The 23,312-nt window shown below is 38.2% G+C and overlaps 1 protein-coding gene across 1 annotated transcript in view; it reads right to left on the bottom strand.

Annotated features, from left to right (window-relative positions):
• The window catches only part of LOC129226215 (limulus clotting factor C-like), a 55,290-nt gene that overhangs the window by 11,117 nt on the left and 20,861 nt on the right, over nt 1-23,312 (bottom strand). The window contains exons 7-8 of the mRNA XM_054860815.1: nt 18,446-18,679; nt 318-574 (exon numbers count right to left, since the gene is read on the bottom strand). Of these exons, the coding sequence (XP_054716790.1) occupies nt 318-574; nt 18,446-18,679 (491 nt within the window). The remainder of the gene's footprint in view (nt 1-317; nt 575-18,445; nt 18,680-23,312) is intronic.

Raw genomic sequence — 23,312 nt, 5'->3', positions numbered from 1 at the left:
AATAGAGTGTGTCCTGGACTCAAGGGTTGCATTCGACGAACTTCACCGGTCGACTGTTAAGTAACCGGTTACAAACCGCAGCGTTCTATCATCTATCGGTTACCTCACCGGTTACTATTTTAAGCTGTTGATTGGTGGATTGGAGCACGTGATCATTAGCTGTCACGTGATTAACTAACCGGGCGCTACCGGTCTAGCTCGTCGAACGTCAGCTAGCTGAAAAAGAGTTTTTCTTAGAACCAACCTACTGGTCAAGGGTCATGAGCTCGATATCAGAGGACACCTATAACAGAAAAGTATCAAAGTTTATGTCTCACCGTTCGTTTGTCTACTTGATTGTCGTCATCTTCAGCTTGTCTCCGATGCTTCCCGAAGTAAAGTTCGAACGAGCCCGAAGTGTCAAAGCAGTGGGCGGCCGTCAGAACGCTCCTCCTGTCTATGAGCACTCCTCCACACTCCACCACAGACACACTGTCGTAGATGACTGCAACCGCCACTGTCCATGGCCATTGGCCTGCCCTTGTCTCCGCCCCGAAGGTTATTCGCTGGGTCATCACCTGGGGCTTGCCGCACGCTGAAAAATCAACACCAGGCAGTTACAAACTTGTTTTTTGAGCAATCACGATTGCTTATTGCTTTTATTTGACTGTTTTTGGCGTTCCTTTGATTTTTCCCACCAGCACCCTCCGCAGCATCACCGTCGACCGGCTCCTTACGATGCTGCTCCTCTAGCGAAAACCGTATCCAGGTTTCGTCAATGTCCTACACTTACACGCATACATACACTGACCTACACACATGTACATATATACACCTACACACACATACATACACCTTCACACATACACGAACACATACACACACAAACACACACACACCTACACACTCACATACACACAACTACCCACACACTCATTCCTGCACACAGACACAAACACATATGCCTACACACACATACACCCCCCCCACACACCTACACACATACACACAACTACCCACACACTCATGCCTGCACACAGACACAAACACACATGCCTACACATACATATGCCTACACACACATACCCCCCACACACACCTACACACATACACACAACTACCCACACACTCATGCCTGCACACAGACACAAACACACATGCCTACACATACATATGCCTACACACACATACACATACCCCCCACACACACCTACACACATACACACAACTATCCACACACTCATGCCTGCACACAGACACAAGCACACATGCCTGCACACACACACATACCCCACACACACCTACACAAATACACACAACTACCCACACACTCATACCTGCACACAGACACAAACACACATGCCTACACATACATATGCCTACACACACATACACATACGCCCCACACACACCTACACACATACACACAACTACCCACACACTCATGCCTGCACACAGACACAAACACACATGCCTACACACACACACATACCCCACACACACCTACACAAATACACACAACTACCCACACACACCTACACACATACACACAACTACCCACACACTCATGCCTGCACACAGACACAAACACACATGCCTACACACACACACATACCCCACACACACCTACACAAATACACACAACTACCCACACATGCCTACACATACATATGCCTACACACACATACACATACCCCCACACACACCTACACACATACACACAACTACCCAGACACTCATGCCTGCACACAGACACAAACACACATGCCTACACATACATATGCCTACACACACATACACATACCCCCACACACACTTACACACATACACACAACTACCCACACACTCATGCCTGCACACAGACACAAACACACATGCCTACACACACACATACCCCACACACACCTACACAAATACACACAACTACCCACACACTCATACCTGCACACAGACACAAACACACATGCCTACACACACAAACATAACCCCCACACACAAACACACACGCTTACATATACACACACTCGTGATTGCGAAAAACATAATTTGAATTCAAATTGACAAAATTCAAATTAATTTTTTCTTTTTTTTTACTTTGGTTACTTGGTGGAGTTGCCGCACTCTGAAAAACTATTAACAGCCAGTAAAAAAATTTGTTTTTTACTTTGGTTAATATGGTTATTTGGTGGACTTGCCGCATTCTGATAAACCATTACCAGGCAGTTAGATTCTCCCCAAAATCCGTCCGACTGCGACCCTGAATCCGCAGCCTTAACAGTTGCTGACTCGGACGGGAAATAGCCGACTTCGAGTCTTGGAACTTTCAAATCTGACTCCCGACTCCGATTCTTCTTCCTTCAAACCAACCCCAACTACTACTCCGCAATCCCATTAGTTCTACTGAACTTTCTACCGATGGAGATGTTTTCGGACAGGTACTCACGCACTAACTACGCTTTTTAAGAACTGTATTCAAATAAGGATTTATAGGGTCTATTAATGCCATTTTGAGGATTTTCTCTCTAATCCAGAGGCAATTTTGGCTATACAGAGAGAGCACAAGTGGTGTACACGATTTTAAAAGATCACATTTTCGAAAGTACTGCACGTGTTACCGTAAGTGATACAAAACGTAAAAAAGAAATATACCAAGTTTTTTTTTTAAGTAATAAATAAATGTTCAATGTGTGGCTGTGTAAGCCTTTTATTACGACAATTTTTATTAAGACAACTAGCTGCGTCGCCCGGCTTCGTGCGGTCTACCTCGAAAATAAAAGTTATGTCAAGTGACGTGTGTTCAACAATCAGGTTTGAACCAAAAAAAAAAAAAAAAAAATTCAGTAAAATTTTGCGGTAGATTACGGAAAAATAACCAAAAAGGAAACAATTTAAATACTCCGATTTCAGGAAAAGCCTCAAAACAGTTAAAATTTTATTTGTTCAAATGCGAGGGCAAAAAATGGCAACAGATATTTTTTCTCAATGATTTTCTTCACGCTACAAATTTTAATAAAAGCATTGTTGCGGAAAGTGGAGATGAAGCACTGAATAATAATTTGAATGGAGGAAAGCCTTCGAAAAATAGGGATTTTATGTCGAAATCTAACAGTCGTAATTAATATAGTTTTTAATTGATATCTCCGCTAATTATTATCGGAGGATTATGTTAAATAGCCAAACATAAAGACGGGAAAATTAGGAATCTATTGATACCTGGCTCGATGGTCAGTTCGTTGGCGTTCGGGAGAAGTAACTTGGACATACATAGATACACTCAGTTTTTAATTATATAAGATTATTCAATGGACAATCCTGCTCGTTCCAAACGCAGTGTAGTTTCTTTTTGGTGTGTCCTCCCCCCAGTTTCGCCGCCAAAAATGTCTTCTCCCTTGTTTTTCAGTTTTAATCATACTTTTGATATATCTAAAGGGGGGGGGGGTATTTGCAATGTCGGCGAAACTGAGGAAAAATCCTCTTTTTATGGGGTTACGTCTGAGACAGTGTTTCGAAACTCCTAATGCCAAAAACACTACTAAAACTGCAAAAACGCATTTTTGGAACAAGAACCATTGAAAATATACTACTCCAAAATGTGAATAATGAACTGGATTACAGGACATATGATGCAGTGTAAGAAAAGGCTCCAACACTGAATTTCGAAAATTGAACATTTTACAAAATGTACTCACATATTGCACTTTTGTAAAATTGAATTTTCTTGAAAAAAAAAGAAAAAAAAATTCGTATATTACGTAATTTCGTAAGTGAATTACTAAATACATTAGTGCAAATAAATAAATTAATTAATTAATGTTAAATAGCAAGAACTGTATCATTTTATAGCATCAACATTAATTTTTGACTGACTGCAAAATACGGCAAAACGAGTATCAATTTTTAAAAATGGCTTGTATTATCATACGCTTTAACTTTAGAGATGCATTTTTTCTGACTATAATAGACTACATAAGGTACTACATGGTTAAATTATAGCCAGATAGGTGGCGCTAAAAACTAAGTAAATATTCCACCATTTCACTTTTCCCCACATTCCCCTACATATAAGTTGCAATTATCAGTTCATCCGGCCTCCTTTATCCTCCCGAGTTTAACTCAAATGCGACCTCAGGTGGTAAAATGTTTTCTCACTTTTTACATCTACATTTTTCTTTTTTCACTCCACTGTTTCGGAATAATTTCTAACACAGATTGAGAAAAATTACAGAAACAATTATGGAAACAGTCTTAGATTACACCTTCATCCACGACAACAAAACTAAAAGTTTTATATAATTAACTAGCTGTACCCGACGCGCGTTGCTACGCCAACAAAAAAAATACATCATTATACTGATTTTCATGACAATCGGTTGAACGGGGCAGAAGTTGCTACTCTGCAGTGCCACCTGGTGGCGAGTGGCTTCAATGAGCATATTATGCACCTTCTCCGTGGAAAAATACATATATATAGCAATTTTCATAATAATCGGTCCAGGTATCGAGTGAAGCCGTGACTATACTCAAATTTTGTACTCACGCAGTTTGCAAGATCAATCAATCGCTAACAATATCAAATAGAAAAAGTTTTAAATCCCCCCGTTGCATGAAAAACCGTAAAACAATAAAGAAAGAATTTATTTGTTCAAACTCAAGAAAAATGGCAACAGCTAACTTCTTATCAATGAGATCTTTCACGCGAATTGATTTCTGCAGCCGATCATTTTATTCGTATTTATCCAATGGATTGTGACTTAAATTGGAATAAAAAAGGAACTATCGATCGGATTTTTTTCGAACGGGTCTATAAACATTCCCAGTACCAAAAATCACAAACGGTGAAAGTTTCAGCCAAATCTGCCGGGTAATTTTTGAGTTCATGGATGACATAAAGACAAACATTCATTTTTATATATATAGATGGTACATTTAACGTGAAATTTTAAAATAAAATAACACTTAATTAAAGATAATGGAAACCAAAATTAAAAAACTTTCCAATACTCACCTTATAAAAGAGCATCCAATGAATAGGTAGTTCTTGAATTAAAAAAAAAAAAAAAGGAGTGCTTCACGCAACTGCAAATGTATTGATACTCGTGTTCAAACCACTCAAATTCATCAATTTGTAAAAAAAAAAAAAAAAATTCTCTTTTAGTACAGTTGTACTTCCAACAGCAGTGGTGTCCAATCTGCGACCCGTAGGCCGTAGTGCTACCTGCGAAAAAGACCTACAGTGGCTCCCAAAAGTGTTCGCACACCTACGACTTTCCATGAAATAGGATCCTATACATTAGTTAGAATTAATATTTCGGAATAGGTATTTAATTAAAAGATCCATGATCAATTTTTAACAAAACTGCGTGATTTTTTTTTTTTAATATTAAAACTTATTTTTTTAAAAACCAAAAAGTGCCTGTGTGCTTCTTATCGTTATCTTGATAAAAAACAATGTTGTTTCCGATAACCAAATTTTTGGCCAAGAGTTTAAAATTGGTTTTTAAAATATTTAAATGAACAGCATGATTCATTATTCCATCAAAAAATTCCAAACAACCAAGTCCTGATGCTGATATGCACCCTCACACAAGAACACCTTCACCGTCCTGATTAACTGGTCCAACTAAGTTCTTAAGATTAAGTTCCTAATTTTTTCTTCTATTTACAATTATACAACAATTTAACCAAAAATGTTGAATTCATTTTTATCTGTAAGTAAGACGTAATTCTAAAACGTTTTGAGCTTATTTATCGTTGATTTTGCGACGAAAAGCGTAAGCATTCTGTTTTTCGCACAGCCAAGAAAATTTCTGCGGGAAGAGGTCCCATTTAACCCAACTAATCAGAGAACTTGGCGAACAATTTTAGGTAAAAATTAAATGTAAAAATTTTCATTTAACTCTGCAAGAACTTTTACAGCACTCAAATGTGTATTTTTCATAAATTTTTTAACTGTAAATCTCCGATCACGCTTTGTCAACTTTGCTGGTTGACCTTTTCTTACCTTGTTTTCGGTCCGATTCTTTTCTTGAAAGCATTTTATCAAGCACTTTACTATAAAATGGAATAAACTGTCTAGTTTAGAGACATTTCGAACCAATTTGCCGCTATTGAGAGGAAAAAGTTCAATTTTCGAATGGTGTTTGTGGTTTTTTTTCGAATACCAGCCATTTTAAAGTAATAAGCACAATCTTAAGGAATAAATAAACAAAAAAATAAATCCAAATGACTTTTAAGGGTCAGCACAATGTAAAAATAATAAAAAAAAACGACGTATGATAATTTTAAATATGAATTTATTCGAAAATATTTGAGTGTACGATGACTTTTGTGGCGTATTATTTCTCTGTCTCTTTGTTTTTTGACCCATTTCAAAAAGATGATCCGTCAATATTTTGAAAAAAATACAGGGTTTTATTTAGAATGACATGGAAATGATGTGAAAAAATATAAAAAATATTAGACTTCATATTCGAATTCAGTTTCGTGTTATTTTGGTTTTACTAAAAACTTCAAAACGAACACTTTTGGGAGCTACTGTATGTCTCTTGCTGTTTTGTTCGAAGTTCAATGGAGAAAATCACGTTTAGTCACAAGGTAACAATTTCTGCCAAATATTCGGAAAATGTCTGCTGAGTGACATGGCTATGTTAAGTGTTGATGGTCTTCTACGTCGTGGTCCCAGGTACTGGTCTGCGGAGGCCAGTCAGTGGATTTTCCAGGCACAGAAAATCATCAGCGCCTATTTCGTATAATGATGCAGAATGCAAAAAGATCCCTTGAGTATTCGTTGAGCTTTAAATGCCCTCTGCAAAATTAAACCACTAGTTCAATTTCGCAACGTAGAGAGCCCAAGTGCCTCCATCTGGTAGGAAACTGGGCGTCAAAAGTATCTGTGCCATGGACATCCGCGTTTTAGGATGCCATATCGGACATCCAGTCTTTCATGTGCCCCTAGACCTAGTGCGCAGCGACTAGGTCTGCGAATTAGTAGCCAGTACGCGCAGCCCCATTAAAAAGAAAAACTTGAAAAATATTTAGAAAAGTGTTTCGAGAAAACATTATACAATTAATAAAATAAGCATGAAGTAAAGTCTCTTGGTTTGCCTTTTACTCCCCCCTTTTCCATGTTTAATATCGTAAAATGAGTTATGGCATTCTACTTTCCTTTTGAAGTCACACCGGGTGTTAATAAAGCCTAGCTCTGATAAAGATAAGTTTAAAAATATATAAAAAATTCATAAATTTATCCATATATATATATATATATATATATATATATATATATATATATATATATATATATATATATATATATATATATATATATATATATATATATATATTAATTCTGATTCTTGTATCATCCATTTTTTTCCCATTGGTACAGCATTAACTGAAGGCATGCACATGTACGTTAAGTGGCGCTGACATTGAAAACAGAAAATGGCATCTGTGAGAAAAAAACTTCCAGGTTCAACCCCAGAACTTTTGGTTTTAGCATACATTACCAATCCTGGTACGACAGTTTTTATGCATGTAATGGTATAACCAAACTCTCAATCCCCAGAATGTAAATTCTGACTGCGCTGCTGCAAGATGTAACATTGGAAATCGTGTAAATCTTCTCTGAAATACGAAAGGTGCACACGTGCCTTCGGCCCCTTCCTTGCCGCCTTCGACGGATTTGGCTTGGCGATATTTTGTCAATGTTGGCGACAAAACCAAGAGTTTCTCGCCAACTTCAGTGGCTAAAATGGGAAAGGTTGACGCCAACCCGGGTAACACTTGATGATTTTATTTGCATACGTAGATTTCAAATTATATCTCTGCAGAGGCGGCGATTGGGACTAAAAAGTAGGAGGGGGGGGGGCGAAAAAAACTACAACTAAAAACCGTAAGACTTTTAGCGGCAGCAAAAATTGATTTAAAAAAGAGAGAGAGAAAAGTACAAAATTTTGCTTGGGCTGTTTTTGAGAGCTGATGAGTGTAATTGATGTACAAAGACTGACTCACGTTTTTCTCAAGATTTTGATGAATTTTTTCCACAATGACTTTCCCCGATGAAACCCTTAGACATAAATCAGAATTGCATTATTTACCCAAAAGCTATTACCCCAAATGTACATTATTTACCTCACTTGGTAATAATTTCATGGCTTGTTTCAGTAGAACAATTGATTTACTAATATATCTGAACAATCTTTACTAATAATAAAGTTGAAGGTCTCTCTGTCCGGATCTCTCTCTGTCTGTCAGGATTTCTCTCTGTCCGGATCTCTGTCTCTCAGGGTCTCTGTGACGCGCATAGCGCCTAGACCGTTTGGCCGATTTTCATGAAATTTGGCACAGAATTAGTTTTATAATATAGGGGTGTGCACTTCGAAGTGATTTTTCGAAAATTCGATGTGGTTCTTTTTCTATTCCGATTTTAAGAACAAAATTATCATAAGATGGACGAGTAAATTATGAAATTATCATAACGTGGAACCGTAACATGGGCACAAGCTAATTGGCGAGAAAATTCACCATACATTATTTGTAAATCTACAGGCGAACCAAAACATATTTTAATTTTCCATTTCGGGCAAAGCCGTGCGGGTACCACTTGTGAATACATAAACTAAAAGTTGCTGCTCGTGCTGAATAATGTTTCGTAAACAGATGTACAAAGTAAAAACAAATAATAATGTTCTGAAAATTTTGACAATTCTGCTTTTTTTTTTTTTATAATATCCAGTTTTGATTCCTAAATTTGCAAAATGAAATAAATTAATAAACCATATAAGTGGGGGCGGGGGCGAATCGCCACCACTGTATCTCTGACATTTAGCAGGTTAAATGGATGATACCGGGCGGAATATGGCTTCCCTCCAAATGTGCTGAATCCGACAGTGCCAGTATCGGCTTGAGAGACATAAATAATCCCGAGAAGATAGGGTTACAGACAGACAAACTCGAACTAACAAAACAAAAGTTTTCCAATTGAATTAGTTTAATTATTCATACGTCCCCTTCACATGACTCGCACCTGAAACGGTATCTCAACGGTAGCGCGTGAAAAACACCCTTAAAAATATGCCTTTTTATTGGTTATCTTCAGCACTGTACACTGTATACTCATGCATGACCAGGGGGGCCCCTCCTAAGGGCAAGAGCGCACCGCCCCTTCAATATCGTGGAGCCCCCCAAAAGCAAAAGCCCCCCAAATTAGAAAAATGCCCCTCAAAACACCCCCTTCCCTAAAAATTTCAGTGGCGCAGCCTGCGCCATGACCCCCCCCCCTCGGTGGGCACCCCTGTCCGCAACAAATGTTGCAAAAACTTATACTAGGTTTCTTTTTTCACATAAAAATAAATTGAAAGGCTTTTGCACAGTAGAAGCTAGTGTATGTGTGCCTGGTTAAAAAAAAAAATCATTAGCGCCGAGAAATGAAAATACTTGCATCTGGTACGTACAACAAGCCTGATCTTTTGGCAAATTTCGAAACTATTACTTTTGGAGTTCGCACTTCGATCGTTTTATACTTAGTTAAACATGGTTTTTAGAACATATTTTTGTCCAGTAAATTACCGCCCATTAGCCAGGGCTAAAGCAGAAATATGTGAAATACACCGCCAGTCCAGTCATTTCCAGCCGAGGACTGCAGTTTCGTGTTTATTAACACTCATCAGCCCGGCATAGGAAAGTGACTGAGCTGGAGATGGAAAACCTCTTAAGGAAGCCAAGAGTGCGAAATAGTCCTCGATTACCCTAAAATTGCAGTTTCAATGTTTCATATTTCACAATAAAGAACAATTTTGTGCTATTCTTTACAAAAGCATATTCAGTGACATAAGAATCCAATTTACAGCAGTGTGGGTCAAAAGTTTAAGCACAACAAGGATTTCAAAATTAAAACCAATTTTTCTATTTCTCTATAATACCTGTTAAACTGATATTGAAATTAAATTCTAAAGTAATTTCTTTTAAATTAGATTTCAACCTTTTTCAATGGACTTTTCACAAGATAGAAGAGTTTCTGATGGGCTGCATTAAAAACCAGTTTAGAAGGAGAATAAAAAACACTGTTTAAGGTCTGTTCACACTACGGCCGTCCGTCACGTCCATCCCGTTTTTTGGTGTGATGGACTACCTACGAAAACAGAGTAGCTTTCACATACGGTCGTCGTACATCAATCACGTGGCTGAATTCACCCGCCAAAGAGAAGATCGCGCTGTTTGGCGGAAACCAATGAAATGCTGTTTTACTTTTGACGGCCGTCAGATATCAAGTCTCTTCTGATCAAAACCGGTCCCGTCCAAGATAGCTTGCTGTCATGGCAACCAGCAAAGAAAACCTGTTTCGGGTGGAAGAAAACGGGATGAACGGCCGTAGCGTGAACTGCCCCTGAGGCTTCAAAAGATCCGTTAATACTCGCGACTGTTTTTTTTTTTACTGCCGTCAGGCCAAAAGTGTTCTCTACTCCCACAGATCATGTGGTAGCAGGGCGATATGTGTGTTTTTATTATACAATTTTAACCAAATTGTTCGAAATTTAGATAAAAAAACAAGCAAGCCGAAAGCGTAAGCACAAAATAGACTTCGTACAAATTTAAACTTTTTGGTGCAATATCGAATATACTCCAGTTTGGCTACGACGTTGAGGACATACCTGCAGCCGATAGGTTTATTTATTTGTTATGGAGTTATTTCTTAGTTTATGAAACATTTCATTGCTTTGAAATCGAGAAAACTGCAAGAGTCAAAAAGAATGCTTTATCAGAAAGTTTTCTGAAATGTAGATTACAGTAGAGTCTTGCAAACTCGACCAATCCAAAAAACTCCGCCACACCTTAGCAAGACCAAAACAAAAGTGAAAAAGCTGTTGCGCAAAACATCCCCGATAACCTGGTATCTTCACAAAATCGGCCCACTTATTGCTGCACATTAGCCGAGTTTTCCATACCTTACCGTACTATTTGGATAAAATAAAATATATACCATTTTGAAAATAAGCTGTTTCAAACATTGAAATGAGCAATTTATCATGTTTCTGCTCAAGGTAAACATTTATTGCAAAATTCTTGAACAGAACTCTCAGTTTTTCCAGCATGTGTGAGGTGTGACACTGTCCAATGACCATCAGAAACTCCTTTTTTTTTTTTTTTTTTTTTGGCTCCTTCCTACTTTCTTGAAATTATTAGTTTTTTTCTTAATAAAAAACATTATTGAGGAACACATTTCAAGAGAAAAAACAGATCTAAGAAGACTCTTGAAAATCAGCTGATGCAAAAACTGCCTAATGATTATAATTAAGCTATAACTTAGTTTTCATTTGAAGTGGGCTAAACGGGAATGTCATAATTTCGAACTGCTGACAGTTATAAGCGGCAATTTAAAAAAAAAAAAAAATTATGATCTTCCTGATACACTTAACAGGGCTGGAGCAATCTTTTAAAAGATCAGAAGAATACTTTTCGTTGACAAAATGGTGGTGGTTTTGATTTTAAGATTTATCGTCAAAACAATGTGAAGGCTGACAGAAAAAAAACTGCCTCTTGCCCTCCAACTGTCCCTCACATCTCTGCAAGTGCTATCCCAAATCCTTTTAAAACGCTTCTTGACTTTTGAACCTAAAACAGGGGTGCCCCATAGAGGGAAGGACGCACCTTCCTCAATATTGCGGAGACCCCTAAAAAGCAAGAGCCCCCCCCCCCCCCCCAAAGAGAAAATACCCCTCAAAAACACCCCCCTCTGAAAATTCAATGGCGCAGTCTGCGATATGACCCCCCCCCCCCTTGGTGGGTACCCCTGTCTCAAAGGGATACCTGGCCTCCCAAAAGTATAAAGTCATCAAAATTTTCTGAAGACCCACTCCTCGTGGACATCCCTGCATTTAATATATTAGCAAAGCTCAAGCATTCTTTTCTTATGATGCAACGTATTACAAGAATACATCAGTTGAATCAATCTAAACAACTTTATCTTGGCGTTGAGTTTATGCTAGTACCTGCTCACTCAGAAAAAGGGACCATTAAATGTGTCAAAAATGCACCCTAGTTGTAATTATTTTTACGGGAGTGCGTCAAGGGCGCCTATATGCAAAATTTTACAGGGGTGTGTCTCAGATATTTTCGCCATAGAAACCGATTTCAGTACAGATTCGAGTCATTAAAATTTCACATTTTAGATGACTTATTCATTAATGGCCGGAGAAGAACTGTTTTTTACATTTTTGCAAAGAAAAAAGTACTAAAAGCAAGGAAATTCCAATTTTAAACGGGGGAGGGGCTTGAGCCCCCCACTTCCCCCCCTATATGCGCGCCTATGGAACCACAAATTGCGAGCTATGAATATCTTTAAAAAACAATTTCAGATGAGGTCTAAAAAATTCCGAACAACTTCTTAGCATAGGTTTTTCTCTTGAATTGGCACCATCTGCACCAAATATTTCAAGATGCAGTAGGAGGCATTAAAAATTACGCGTAAATATCTGATGTTACCGTAAAACGAGGGAACATTGCTCCTCTAGGGATAACATTGCTCCAAAAAGTAAAAGTTTTTTTTACTGATTTTCGAGGACTTCAGTGACAAAGTGGTTGACAATGCAGAACTTCTTTCAACTAGGTAGAAGATAACAATAAACCGGTGGACAAGTTTTCAATTCGAGACCGAAAATCAGTAAAAAAAACTTTTTACACTTCTTGGAGCAATGTTATCCCTAGAGGAACAATGTTCCCCCCGTTTTATAGTAACAGATATATCATAAGCATTTTGAATTTAATCACATGACTTTTCCATCAACCGATATTATTTTTCCAGAATGGAACTTATTGGTCATATTACAATCTAATGAACGCAAAGCAGCTCTGGAAGTCAATCTTCCAGAGCTGCGGAAATTAAATAAAAGTTGTGGTTAAACTTTTGACTCACGCATATTTGTCCCTCTCTTAAAAAATTGGCAGTTACAGTTGAGTCTCGATAACTCGAACATTTCTTTATCTCGAACTTTTTATTGGATCCCAAACTCTTGAAAAGGCTGTGGAAACTTCCCATAATGCGAACTACCAATAACTCGAATGGTTTAGCAAGTCCCTTGGGATTACACGTATAAAACACGTTTAAGTCGAGATAAATAAAAACCAGTCAATTTAACAGCTTTTATTTGAAAAAGTTTGCTGTGCTTAAACTTTTGGAACGCACCGTACATGATTTCTTCTACAGATATCTCATACCTCCTTCGCAAGTGGGCGGAGTGGCTGACCAGCGTCCATTCGCGCCACAAGTAATATTTGGCGTGCCTTTGAGTTTGTAGCCTCTGTCGCAGAAGAAGTGCAGACGAGTGTATTGGGGGTATTTCTTTGGGCTGGTTGACACAGGGTTAGGTCGTCTTTGGTCGATAGCCATAAATTCTCGAAAGTTTCCGTTGTAAATTTTACCAGGATTGTCACAGTAGATAAGCTCATCTGGAATTGGACTGCCTAAAAATGAAATAGCAAAAATGAAACAAGATTTAATTTACGTGCGAAATACCGACAGTCTGATTATGATATCCAGAGACTGCAGTTTCGTTGTGATGGTGTGTCATCAGTCTGGAATTGTCAATAACAGAGCTGGATCTCTCATTGAAGCTAAGCTTAACAACAAACTGGTAGCTAATGTGAACCTATAGTACATGCTTCTTTCATGAACTTTTACATTCATCATTCATTTTCGAGATGAACGGCATGACTGCTTGCGCACTCACAGTTGCACTCACTGGTGTGCTAAACTCACTTTAGCTACCTGTTGGGTGTTAATCTTAGCAGGGGCGGATTGGGTCCCGCAAGAGGGCGCCAAATTTGGCCTCTGAAAGGCGCAAAAAAAAGAAAGAAAAAAAAAACTATGGCACACAGCTTTACGGGTTTAAAGAAAAGAAAAAAAAGCGAAGTAAGCAGAGGTTTGTTAGCGCAAAAAAAGGAAGTTGCACCAAAAAATAAGAAAATAAAAATAATATAAAAAAAATTAAATAAAAAAAAGGGTGTTCAGGCAGGAGGGCGCATCGGCCCGCGGGCCAGTCCTCCCCTGAATCTTAACTTATATGACAGAGCAAGCTCCGTTATTGACTATTCCAGACTGATGAATCCATTCCAAGAACAAAACTGATGTCATAACTGGGCTTTCGGTTTTTTGCATGTAGTTCTGCCTTACCCCTGGCTTACGGGGAGGTAACACATTGATTAAAGTTTCATTTTTCTCATTTATGGTGAGTCACAGTTAAAAAACTAACGTGAGCTTGAAACTAATTAAACATTCTTGATTAAATTATGTAAAAGCGCTTTGGGTATAACTTTCACAATAGTGGCACAATGTCTTGTAATCTGTTTAGTTTTAGCATTGCTCCCAAAGAAAAAAGTGCGATATCAATTGAAGTACCGGAAACTAAAATGGTGAAGTGCCAAATTAAAAATTGGAAGATTTATAGCACAAATGTTAGAAAAAACTCTCACATGTTTTAGGGTGGGAGTTCTGAACCTATCAGGCTCTGCGCCCTTCTTTGAGCTTTGATGTGAGCACACGCCCCCCCCCCCCCCCCTCTAGATCAGACCACCATATTTGGTCAATGTAAGAGTGCAATTAAAATTCGAAGATAAAGCAAGTTACCAAATAAAAATATAGATAACTTGATATCACTGCACATTACTTTAATTATGAACACATTATTGTATAAGAACACGTGAAATTAAAGAATACAAATAAATTTGAAGTAATGTAAGGTTTAGGTGAGGTTGGTATGTCATACTAATCAATTTCACACTATCAATTGGCGGCTGGCCACTGTGTACTCGTGACAAGTTATAGAATATTTGGTTGTAACTTGTTAAAAAAAAACGCACGTAGGTCACTTTTTATGTCCGTCTTTGCTCGATTTTGTGACTTTATGGCTGCTAAGGCTACGAATACCTAATATATTTACGGGGCCATTTAGATAAAAAAGGTGCAGTAAAAACTTCAAAAACGGAATATGCTCAAGCCTCTTGAAGTTCTTCTATGCCGTCTCCCCCCCCTTTCCAGGTTCAACATTGTGCTCTTGCCCTGTTTGACTTTGAAACGTTGTGAGCATACGGGGATTTTTTCCAGTCTGTCGCTCGCAAACAGTTTGACTGACGTAGTGTGTAATGCTCTCGTTGGATTTTTTAATTTCAAGAAAATTCACAGAAGGACTGGAGCACAACTACTGCACCAAATAAGCCAGAAACCAGCCAACAGCAAAGTGGAAACCATATTCAATAGATATACACCGTTTTCGGAGATGATTTTCCTCCACATTCCTCCCACATGAATTAGACGTTTCTGGCGAAAATCCAGACTCCAGTGCTTCAACGAGCTCCTTACTCTCCTGATTTAGCCCCCTGAAACTTTTGGATGTTCCCTAAACTCTCAAGGTGATCGAACGATATGAGATTTCTGACAAAAAAGCAAATTATGGTTGCAACAGGGTCGTGGTAGCCCGATCGGTAGAGTGTCGGATTCGGGGCCGGAGGGTCCTGAGTTCGAACCTCGATGGTCGAAGATCTACCGTCGTTATTAAAGGGGACTGGGCGACGTTAAATATGCTCGTGGTCTCAATGTCCTCCAAGTGAAACGATACCTCTGGGGGTGCTAGCACCAGGTAGCTATAAGCTCCTGATCTAGTTCTAAATTCTCATTAACTGTTCGATCCAGTGATGGTGCTGCCATCTATCGGTATAAAAAAATAATGGAGGCAAGGCACTTAGTATGCAATCCTCGACATAAATACAGTTGTAGTCAGTTGTGACTCGGAATCAAATGGTTGCAACAACAGCCAAGCTAAAGTTCTTTCTTAAACTGGACACTTTTTAACACTGAGAGCACCGTTGGCAGAAGTGTAGGCAGTTCCAAGGAGACTACTTTGAGAGAAATTAGGCTTACAACGCTTCATATTTGAGTTATTTTCCTTTGACCAAAGTACTTTCTGACAACGGATTGTATGGAAAGGCAAACATCCGTTTTACAGCCGGAAATGGGCGAATCTATTATTTTTTAGGGATGTAAGCTTTTGCAGAAGCAGAGTCTCATTCAAATGAGCGAAATACGCGCATCAAATTTTTACTTTCCCCCCTCATTCAGATAGATTCGTCTTATCTGGACGTTTGCCAATTCCATACAATCCGTGGTTGGACAGTACAGATACTTTTCTAACAGACTTGGTAATTTGAGAGCAATACACATTTCACGTTGCGATCGAAAATGGCGAAAATCTAATATTTGCTTATAAAAATCTGGAAAGTTTTTTTAATCCTATTGCTCAACTTACATTTTTCCTAGCAAAGCCTCATCTGATCAGTAGATTATAAACTGCAAATTTATTTGTTGTGCATGAAACGCATAAAAAATGCACGCAAAGCGTTTATACCTTTCCTGCATAAGGGCAAAGCATTGGACCACGTTCCATCTGATCCACAAGTGACCAAAGAAGCCCCTACGAGCTCATAACCTTGATCACAGGAAAACTGGAGGCGGGTCTCTTCTCGAAATCCTTCGTCCTCTAGGGTCGGTTGGCGCCAGTGTTCTTGTATCGGATGTATGTCTACTCGGCCATTGGCAAGACGACCAGGGTTGTCGCAGTACGACTCGTAATCCGAACTCTCTGTTGGGTGATAACTAGAGGTTAGTGCGTTGAACTTTGTAGTAGATCAAACATTTAGACGTCACATATAACATTTTTTTTTGTTGGTTCACATACTTCTTCACTAAAAGTGTTTTTCTGTATTAATCAAATGCCTTATGCTTTTTCAGCGCCGACGACAGGCCATGTAAGCCTAGTCAGAAGCTAAGGGCCCAGCAAATGAGGGAATCCCGCTGGCCCCCTCAATTGCCGAGTAGTATAAATTCAGTAAGTTTTACAGGGGAGAGGGGCCAATGCAACCAAGCTAATAAGGGGCCCCGCCTCGGCTCTCGGTGGTCCTACGCTTTTCTTGATGCATTTTTTTTTAACCAAACATCAGCTATAGTAGAATTTTAGCAGCCTATTTCCTACTTTTAACTTTGCTGTTGGCCGCCTTCCTTGTCTAGTGGTCAGGAAAGTCTGACAGCAACAGGAAGGTCCGGGTTTGAATCCCGGCTCGGGAATGGAAGTACTTTCTCTCTCCTGTCCTCGTCCTTTCTTTGTGTGAATGTGTTGTTATGATGTTAATGGTTTCCCACCCTATAAACGGGTCCTTATGGCATGTGTGTACTGTTGAAGTCGGACTTCACACCAAATTGCGGTACAGTTGGAAAAGGGAAGCAGCGCGCCCCAAATTGCCAGCCTAGCTGGCACACGACAACAACAACTTTGCTGTTCCTAGTAAGGTATTGGGAGATCTACAGTCATTTAAAAACGCTTTTACTTTGTATAATTGTTAAAGCTTAACCAACAAGAGATGACGAGTGAACTGGAAGCGAAAATGGATCACTTCATTTTGTAATAGGTAGAATCAGCGAGAAAAAGCAAGCAGTAAAGTTTCGCGTTCTCGCTGATCCTACCCATCACAAAATGAAACGGCCCATTTTTACTTCGATTTCCCGCGCCATCTCTCCAGGGTCAAGCTTTAGCATAAACGTTTTTTAAAATAATAGTAGTGGTTTGGACCTTTTTAAAACATGTCTTTTATTGATTTTCAAATTAAATGTAGATTTTAAACGCCTAATATCTTCTATCTTACTTTATTTATTTACTCATTTAATATTATTACTATTATTATTGAACTTTACTTATTTTCTGAGGTTTTAAACAGATTAGATATTAAAACCAGTTTTTGAAAAAGTAACTGAAAAACCACCAACATTACAGTGTAATTAAGGTTTTTTTAACAAGACAATTTAGTTATTTTTGTCCTATTTTCATTTTATTCTTGCCACTGTACCTGAATTTATCTGTAACGTGAAATTATTTTCAAATTTTCTTTATCTTTCTTTACTAATAATAAAGCTGAATGTCTGTATCTCTGTCCGGATATTTGTCCAGATCTCTGCCTGAAAGTCTGTGATGCGAATAGCGTCTAGACCGTTAGGCCGATTTTTATGAACTTTGGTACAAAATTAGTTTGTAGCATGGGGGTGTGCACCTCAAAGTGATTTTTCAAAAATTCGAATTTGTTCTTTTCCTATTCCAATTTTAAGAACATTTTAGCGAGCAAATTATCATGACATGGACGAATAACTTAACGTGGACTAACAAATTAGCATGACATGGACGAGCAAATTATCGTAACGTGGACGAGCGAATTACCATAACGTGGGCGAGCAAATGAACATAGCTAATTGGCGAGAAATTCATCATCTATTATTTGTAAATGTACAGGCAAACCAAATACCTTTTGATTTTCCACTACGGCAAAGCCGTGCAGGTACCGCTAGTAAATAAATAAATATCTTACATTCAACAAAACAGTATATTTAATTCGGTTATGCGGCTCCAAAACAATAATCGATTCTGCTTACTTTCGATACAAGATGGAATGACAGCAGACCAGAACCCATTACTCCCGCAGGTGATGGACAACGCTCCAATAGGGGTGTATCCGTCTTCACAGTCGTATTCTAGGACTGTTCCTTCAAGGTATTCGAAATTATGTTCCACGACGAATCTGCGAGCGTTGCCGCCAGGAGGATAGACCATCGCTTTCCCGTTCTTGATGGGGCCCGGGTCCCTGCAGAACACTCGGTTGTCCTCAGCTGAAAGTTCGAGATCGTCATTGTTGAAAACGAAAAGGTTATACTACTCGTTCGTTTTCGAAACGCTATAATATAAACTAATAACATGAACTTTTTCAATACTAACGAATATTATTTTTTAAGTATCATAAAATCTTTCAAAATCAGTATTAAATTTTGAAAATGGCTGGGCGTTAGCATGCGCCTTGATCTTCAGAGATAATTATTTTTGATACAACTAAATGTTTAATAAGAATGTATTCCGCATGAAAGAATGCATTTCAGCTCCTGAGAAATGCACCAAACTCCATTCACGGGAAATATAGACAAGGTGTAAACAAATAATTGCGCCATTTGGCGACCTCAACCATGTGCTTGGCTCGGACAAGAACAAATTGGTGCCAAGCAGACGGCGAATTCGAATCCTATTGGTTAACTTTTTTCTCTTTAATTCAAGGGAAAGTCCCCCAAAAGTAGCAGCCGACCATCTCTAAACCTCTTTGCTTAACTTCGTTCAATGTATTTCGTGAGCGGAGTGTAGGTCTGCAAAAAGCAAAGGGCCAATACAGAGCCCGTTTCGTTGTAAGCAAACATTGAAAGGTCCACCCTTGCTTTACTGATAGAACAAAGCACGCCAACAAGTAATCAATTGGCAGCACGGGGGCGTGTTAATTGAATTATGTAGAGCCAATATCGTCGACTCAGAGTAACAGTAAGATATCTAATCCCAGAAATAACACAGGGGTGCCCTCCCTCCTAAGAGCAAGGGTGCATCCCGCCCCCCTAAATATCACGAAGACCCTCTCCAAAGGTAAGAGCGCTCCTCCCCACCCTCCACAAGAATAGTGAAAAATTTCTTTCAAAACAACCCCCTAAAAATTTCAATGGCGCAGTCTGCGCCTTCACCCCTCCCCCCCCCCTAGGTTGGCACCCCTGAATAACTCTAAGATATGTTACTGTTGCTCTGAGACGACGATATCATGATTAAACTTTTGTCAAGATTAGAGTGAAAACACGATGACAGATATGAACAAAGAGTACCTGATTTGGAAATCGGTTCGCAGGTTGGTTTACTCGACGACCATTCACCGTTGAACAGGCAAAAGATGGAGTAATCTCCTTGAAGTTGGTAATCTTCGTTGCAAGAGTACATGACACGGCTGCCCTGGCGGAACCCTTGCGCACGGGTGGCACTCAGGGGTGGATTGGACACACGATTGCCATTGTCTACTTCACCAGGGTCAGGACAGTATAAATTATCCGGTACGGGTGGTTTCTCTAGACGAAAAAAAAAAAACATACTTCAGTTTTGATAGTTTCCCAAGCTTGAAACATTTGTGAACCACTTTTCAAAAACCCGATTTGATGCCACTATTTGCTTTGCCGATGCACTGATTGATTTTAAATGTACTTGATTTATTATTATTATTTTTTTTTTTTTTTTTGCTTATTTTTAACTGCATTTGACTGAAAAGTAACGCATAAAAAACCTAACATTTTCGTTATTTTAAAAGATTGGTACTTGATACTCTAAAACGTAGTTAAAATGTACTAAAAATGCAATCAAACTACAGCTATGGTTGCGCAAGTCTAACCTTTCAGCGTCGTAATGCTGTGGTTAGGATCAGCGTAGTCTTCTCAATGCTGATAGGTTACGTTCGCACCAACTGTATCTCTTGAAAGAAGGTCGAAAGAGTCGATATCTCCCAAAATTTGTTATACCAACTACAAATGTATTGAAATTTTTACTTATACTGAATATTATTAATTACTTCTTCAATTTTGAATGCAAGTAACTACGCGACGTCTTATCCGAAAATAGGACTCATGTATGCTACGTAGCGTAAAGATTTAACTTAAATTTATTTTAGACTAGCCGCCTGCGGCGACCAGCTGGTTCGTCTTCTTACGCCATTCACCTTTCTATGCAAGCAGCCACCTACGGCGGCTGTTTGGCTAACTTGTCATTTACCATTTTAATTCAAGCTTGCCGCCTTCGGCGGCTATCTACCTTTATGATCTATCTCTAAAATTTCTTATCCATCTCTATTTATTTTAACCTCCCAGCTCATTTCTTAATAAAAACAAAGATCACTCAAAAAACCGCTTTTTTATTTAAGTAGAGCAAAAAAAAAAAAAGTTATCTCCAAAATTCCCCGTAGTGTGCCAAAAGTAACAAAGTAAAGTAAGTGACAAAGAAAAAAAAATCTCGCCGTTTTTAGTGACTTAAACGCGCACAACTATGAAATGTAACGTAATATAGATACAACAAAACGTCCAGCTTGGGGGGAGGGGAGAATGAAAAAAGAAATAAATGCAATCCCTAAATAAAACGAAAAAAAAAGGAAAGAAAAAAGCAAGCGCTGCCGGAAAAATACGTGGTCATCACGTCATGAAATTAGAAATAAGCTATATAGTAAAAAAAAAGATTAACATTGTTTGCGATTAAGATTCCGTCGAAAATATCGAATCGAAATCCAAGTAGTGACGTCAGAGCCATAGAAGATTGAAGAACGTTTTTTTTTTTCTTTTTTTGACTGATGCGTGGAAAGACATAATGTGTTCAGCATTAAAAAAATTGTAAAAAAAAAACTATTGCGTATAGTTCAGAACGTTTTTCTTCTGAAGAGGGCGAAATGTTTTTTCTATTACCAACTTAAATTTTAGAAATGAGGCTTTGATACTTCTCGCAGAATGATATTAGAAAAATATAAAACCCAGAAAAAAATGCAAAATAAAGGTTTTTTCAAAAATTTATAAAAAATACAAAAATTGCTCTATTTTCAAAATTTTTTTTTCATCATATTTAAAATTAAATTTCCGACCCTATAGTACAAAAAATATTTGTTTGGCGCGATTGGTTCGGGGTCTATGAGGTTAAAAGTACTAAAAAGTGCTAAAAATCACTTAAAACATTAAATAACTTTTTTTCTAATTAAAATATCAAAAATCGAAGCCCGAGGTGCACAACTTCAGCAAAAACTACACCTGTATACCAAATTTCATCTTTCTAGGCCTTACCGTTTTCCCGGGATGCGCGCCACACACACACACAAACATCTTATTTTATTATATGTACTAGCCGCCTGCGGCGACCAGCTGGTCCGCCTTTTTACGCCATTCGCCTTTTTGCGCCAGAGTTGCCGCCTTCGGCGGCTGCTTAGACCATTTAGCGACGGTATTAATCAATGTTTTTCTCTATATAACAATATTATCATTCGTCTTTTTACGCCAATGTTGACTTCTTCTGAGGCTGCTTAAAATAAAAAATTGTCGATGGTATTAATCAACCTTTTTCTCTATACATCAATATAAAATTCGCCTTTTTACGCCAAGGTTGCCGCCATCGGCGGCTGCTTAAAATTTTTTTGTGTTTAATAAAGTATTTTCTAGATCGATCTCCCGTTATGTCCATTGGAATATTTTTCAGGGAGGGGGAGGGGAGGCACAAAAGGCATACTCTTCATGCAAATTCTGTCGGAAAATAACAAAAAGCATTTCCACTTTTATGTGAAAGCATTGTTTTTTCAAAGTCATTGTGTGTGTGTGGGGGGGGGGGCTATTGATCCCCCGTTGAAGTTCCTCTATTTCTTTCTGTCCATCTACTGTATCCACCTCTATATTTGTCCACTTTTCTTTCTCTCTATCTATCTATCTATCTATACGATCCATGCATATCTACCTCTGATAGTAATTAACAATCCTTTTTATGTAAAAAAAAAATTGCCCACTTAATATCATCTTTCTATCTACCAAACATAACCACCAATCCCTACAAAAATCATGCAAAAAAAACCGCGAGCTTTATTTATTTACTTAAAATTACACGCAAAAAAAGGCTCTATGTTCCCTGTAGTGTCTAAAAAGCAGCGCTTGCAAAAGTTTAAAAAAATCACCACTTTTATTGAATTAAAATGCGCAAAAATATTTGACCAAAAATAAATATAGCAAACAATCCTGAAAAAAAAAAAAAAAAAAAAATCAAGATCTGAGAAATATCTGAACGTTAAAAAAAAGTGAAGAGAAGCAAACGATTTCAGTTAGGTCACGTGATGAGGAAGTGCGGAACTCAGCCGGCAATGCTTACAGGTCGCGTCGTGTTCTGCATTTAAAAAATTGTAAAAAAAAAACTTTTGCGTATTTTTAAAAACTTTTTTCTTCTGAAGGGGGCGGAATGTTTTTACTATTACCAACTAAAATTTTGGAATTGAGCGCTCAATACGTTTTGCAGGATGCGTTTAGAAAAAAATTAAACCCAGAAAAACATGCAAAATAAAGGTGTTTTCAAAAATTCATAAAAAATACAAAAAGTGCTCTATCTTCAAAATTTTTTTGTTCATCATATTTAAAATTAAATTTCCGACACTATAGTACAAAAAATATTTGTCTGGCGCAATTGGTTCGGGGTCTGTGAGGTTAAAAGTACTAAAAAGTGCTAAAAATCACATAAAATATTAAATAACTTTTTTTCTAACTAAAATATCAAAAATCGAAGCCCGAGGTGCACAATTTCAGCAAAAACTACACCTGTATACCAAATTTCATCTTTCTAGGCCTTACCGTTTTCCCGGGATGCGCGCCACAAACACACACACACACACACACACACACAAACATCTTATTTTATTATATGTATAGATAGATAGAAGAAGAA

This window comes from Uloborus diversus, chromosome 7 (assembly GCF_026930045.1).
Source record: "Uloborus diversus isolate 005 chromosome 7, Udiv.v.3.1, whole genome shotgun sequence".
Lineage (NCBI taxonomy): Eukaryota > Metazoa > Arthropoda > Arachnida > Araneae > Uloboridae > Uloborus > Uloborus diversus.
The sequence above is the reverse complement of the archived record's forward strand: the minus strand, read 5'-3'. Positions and strand labels throughout refer to the sequence as shown.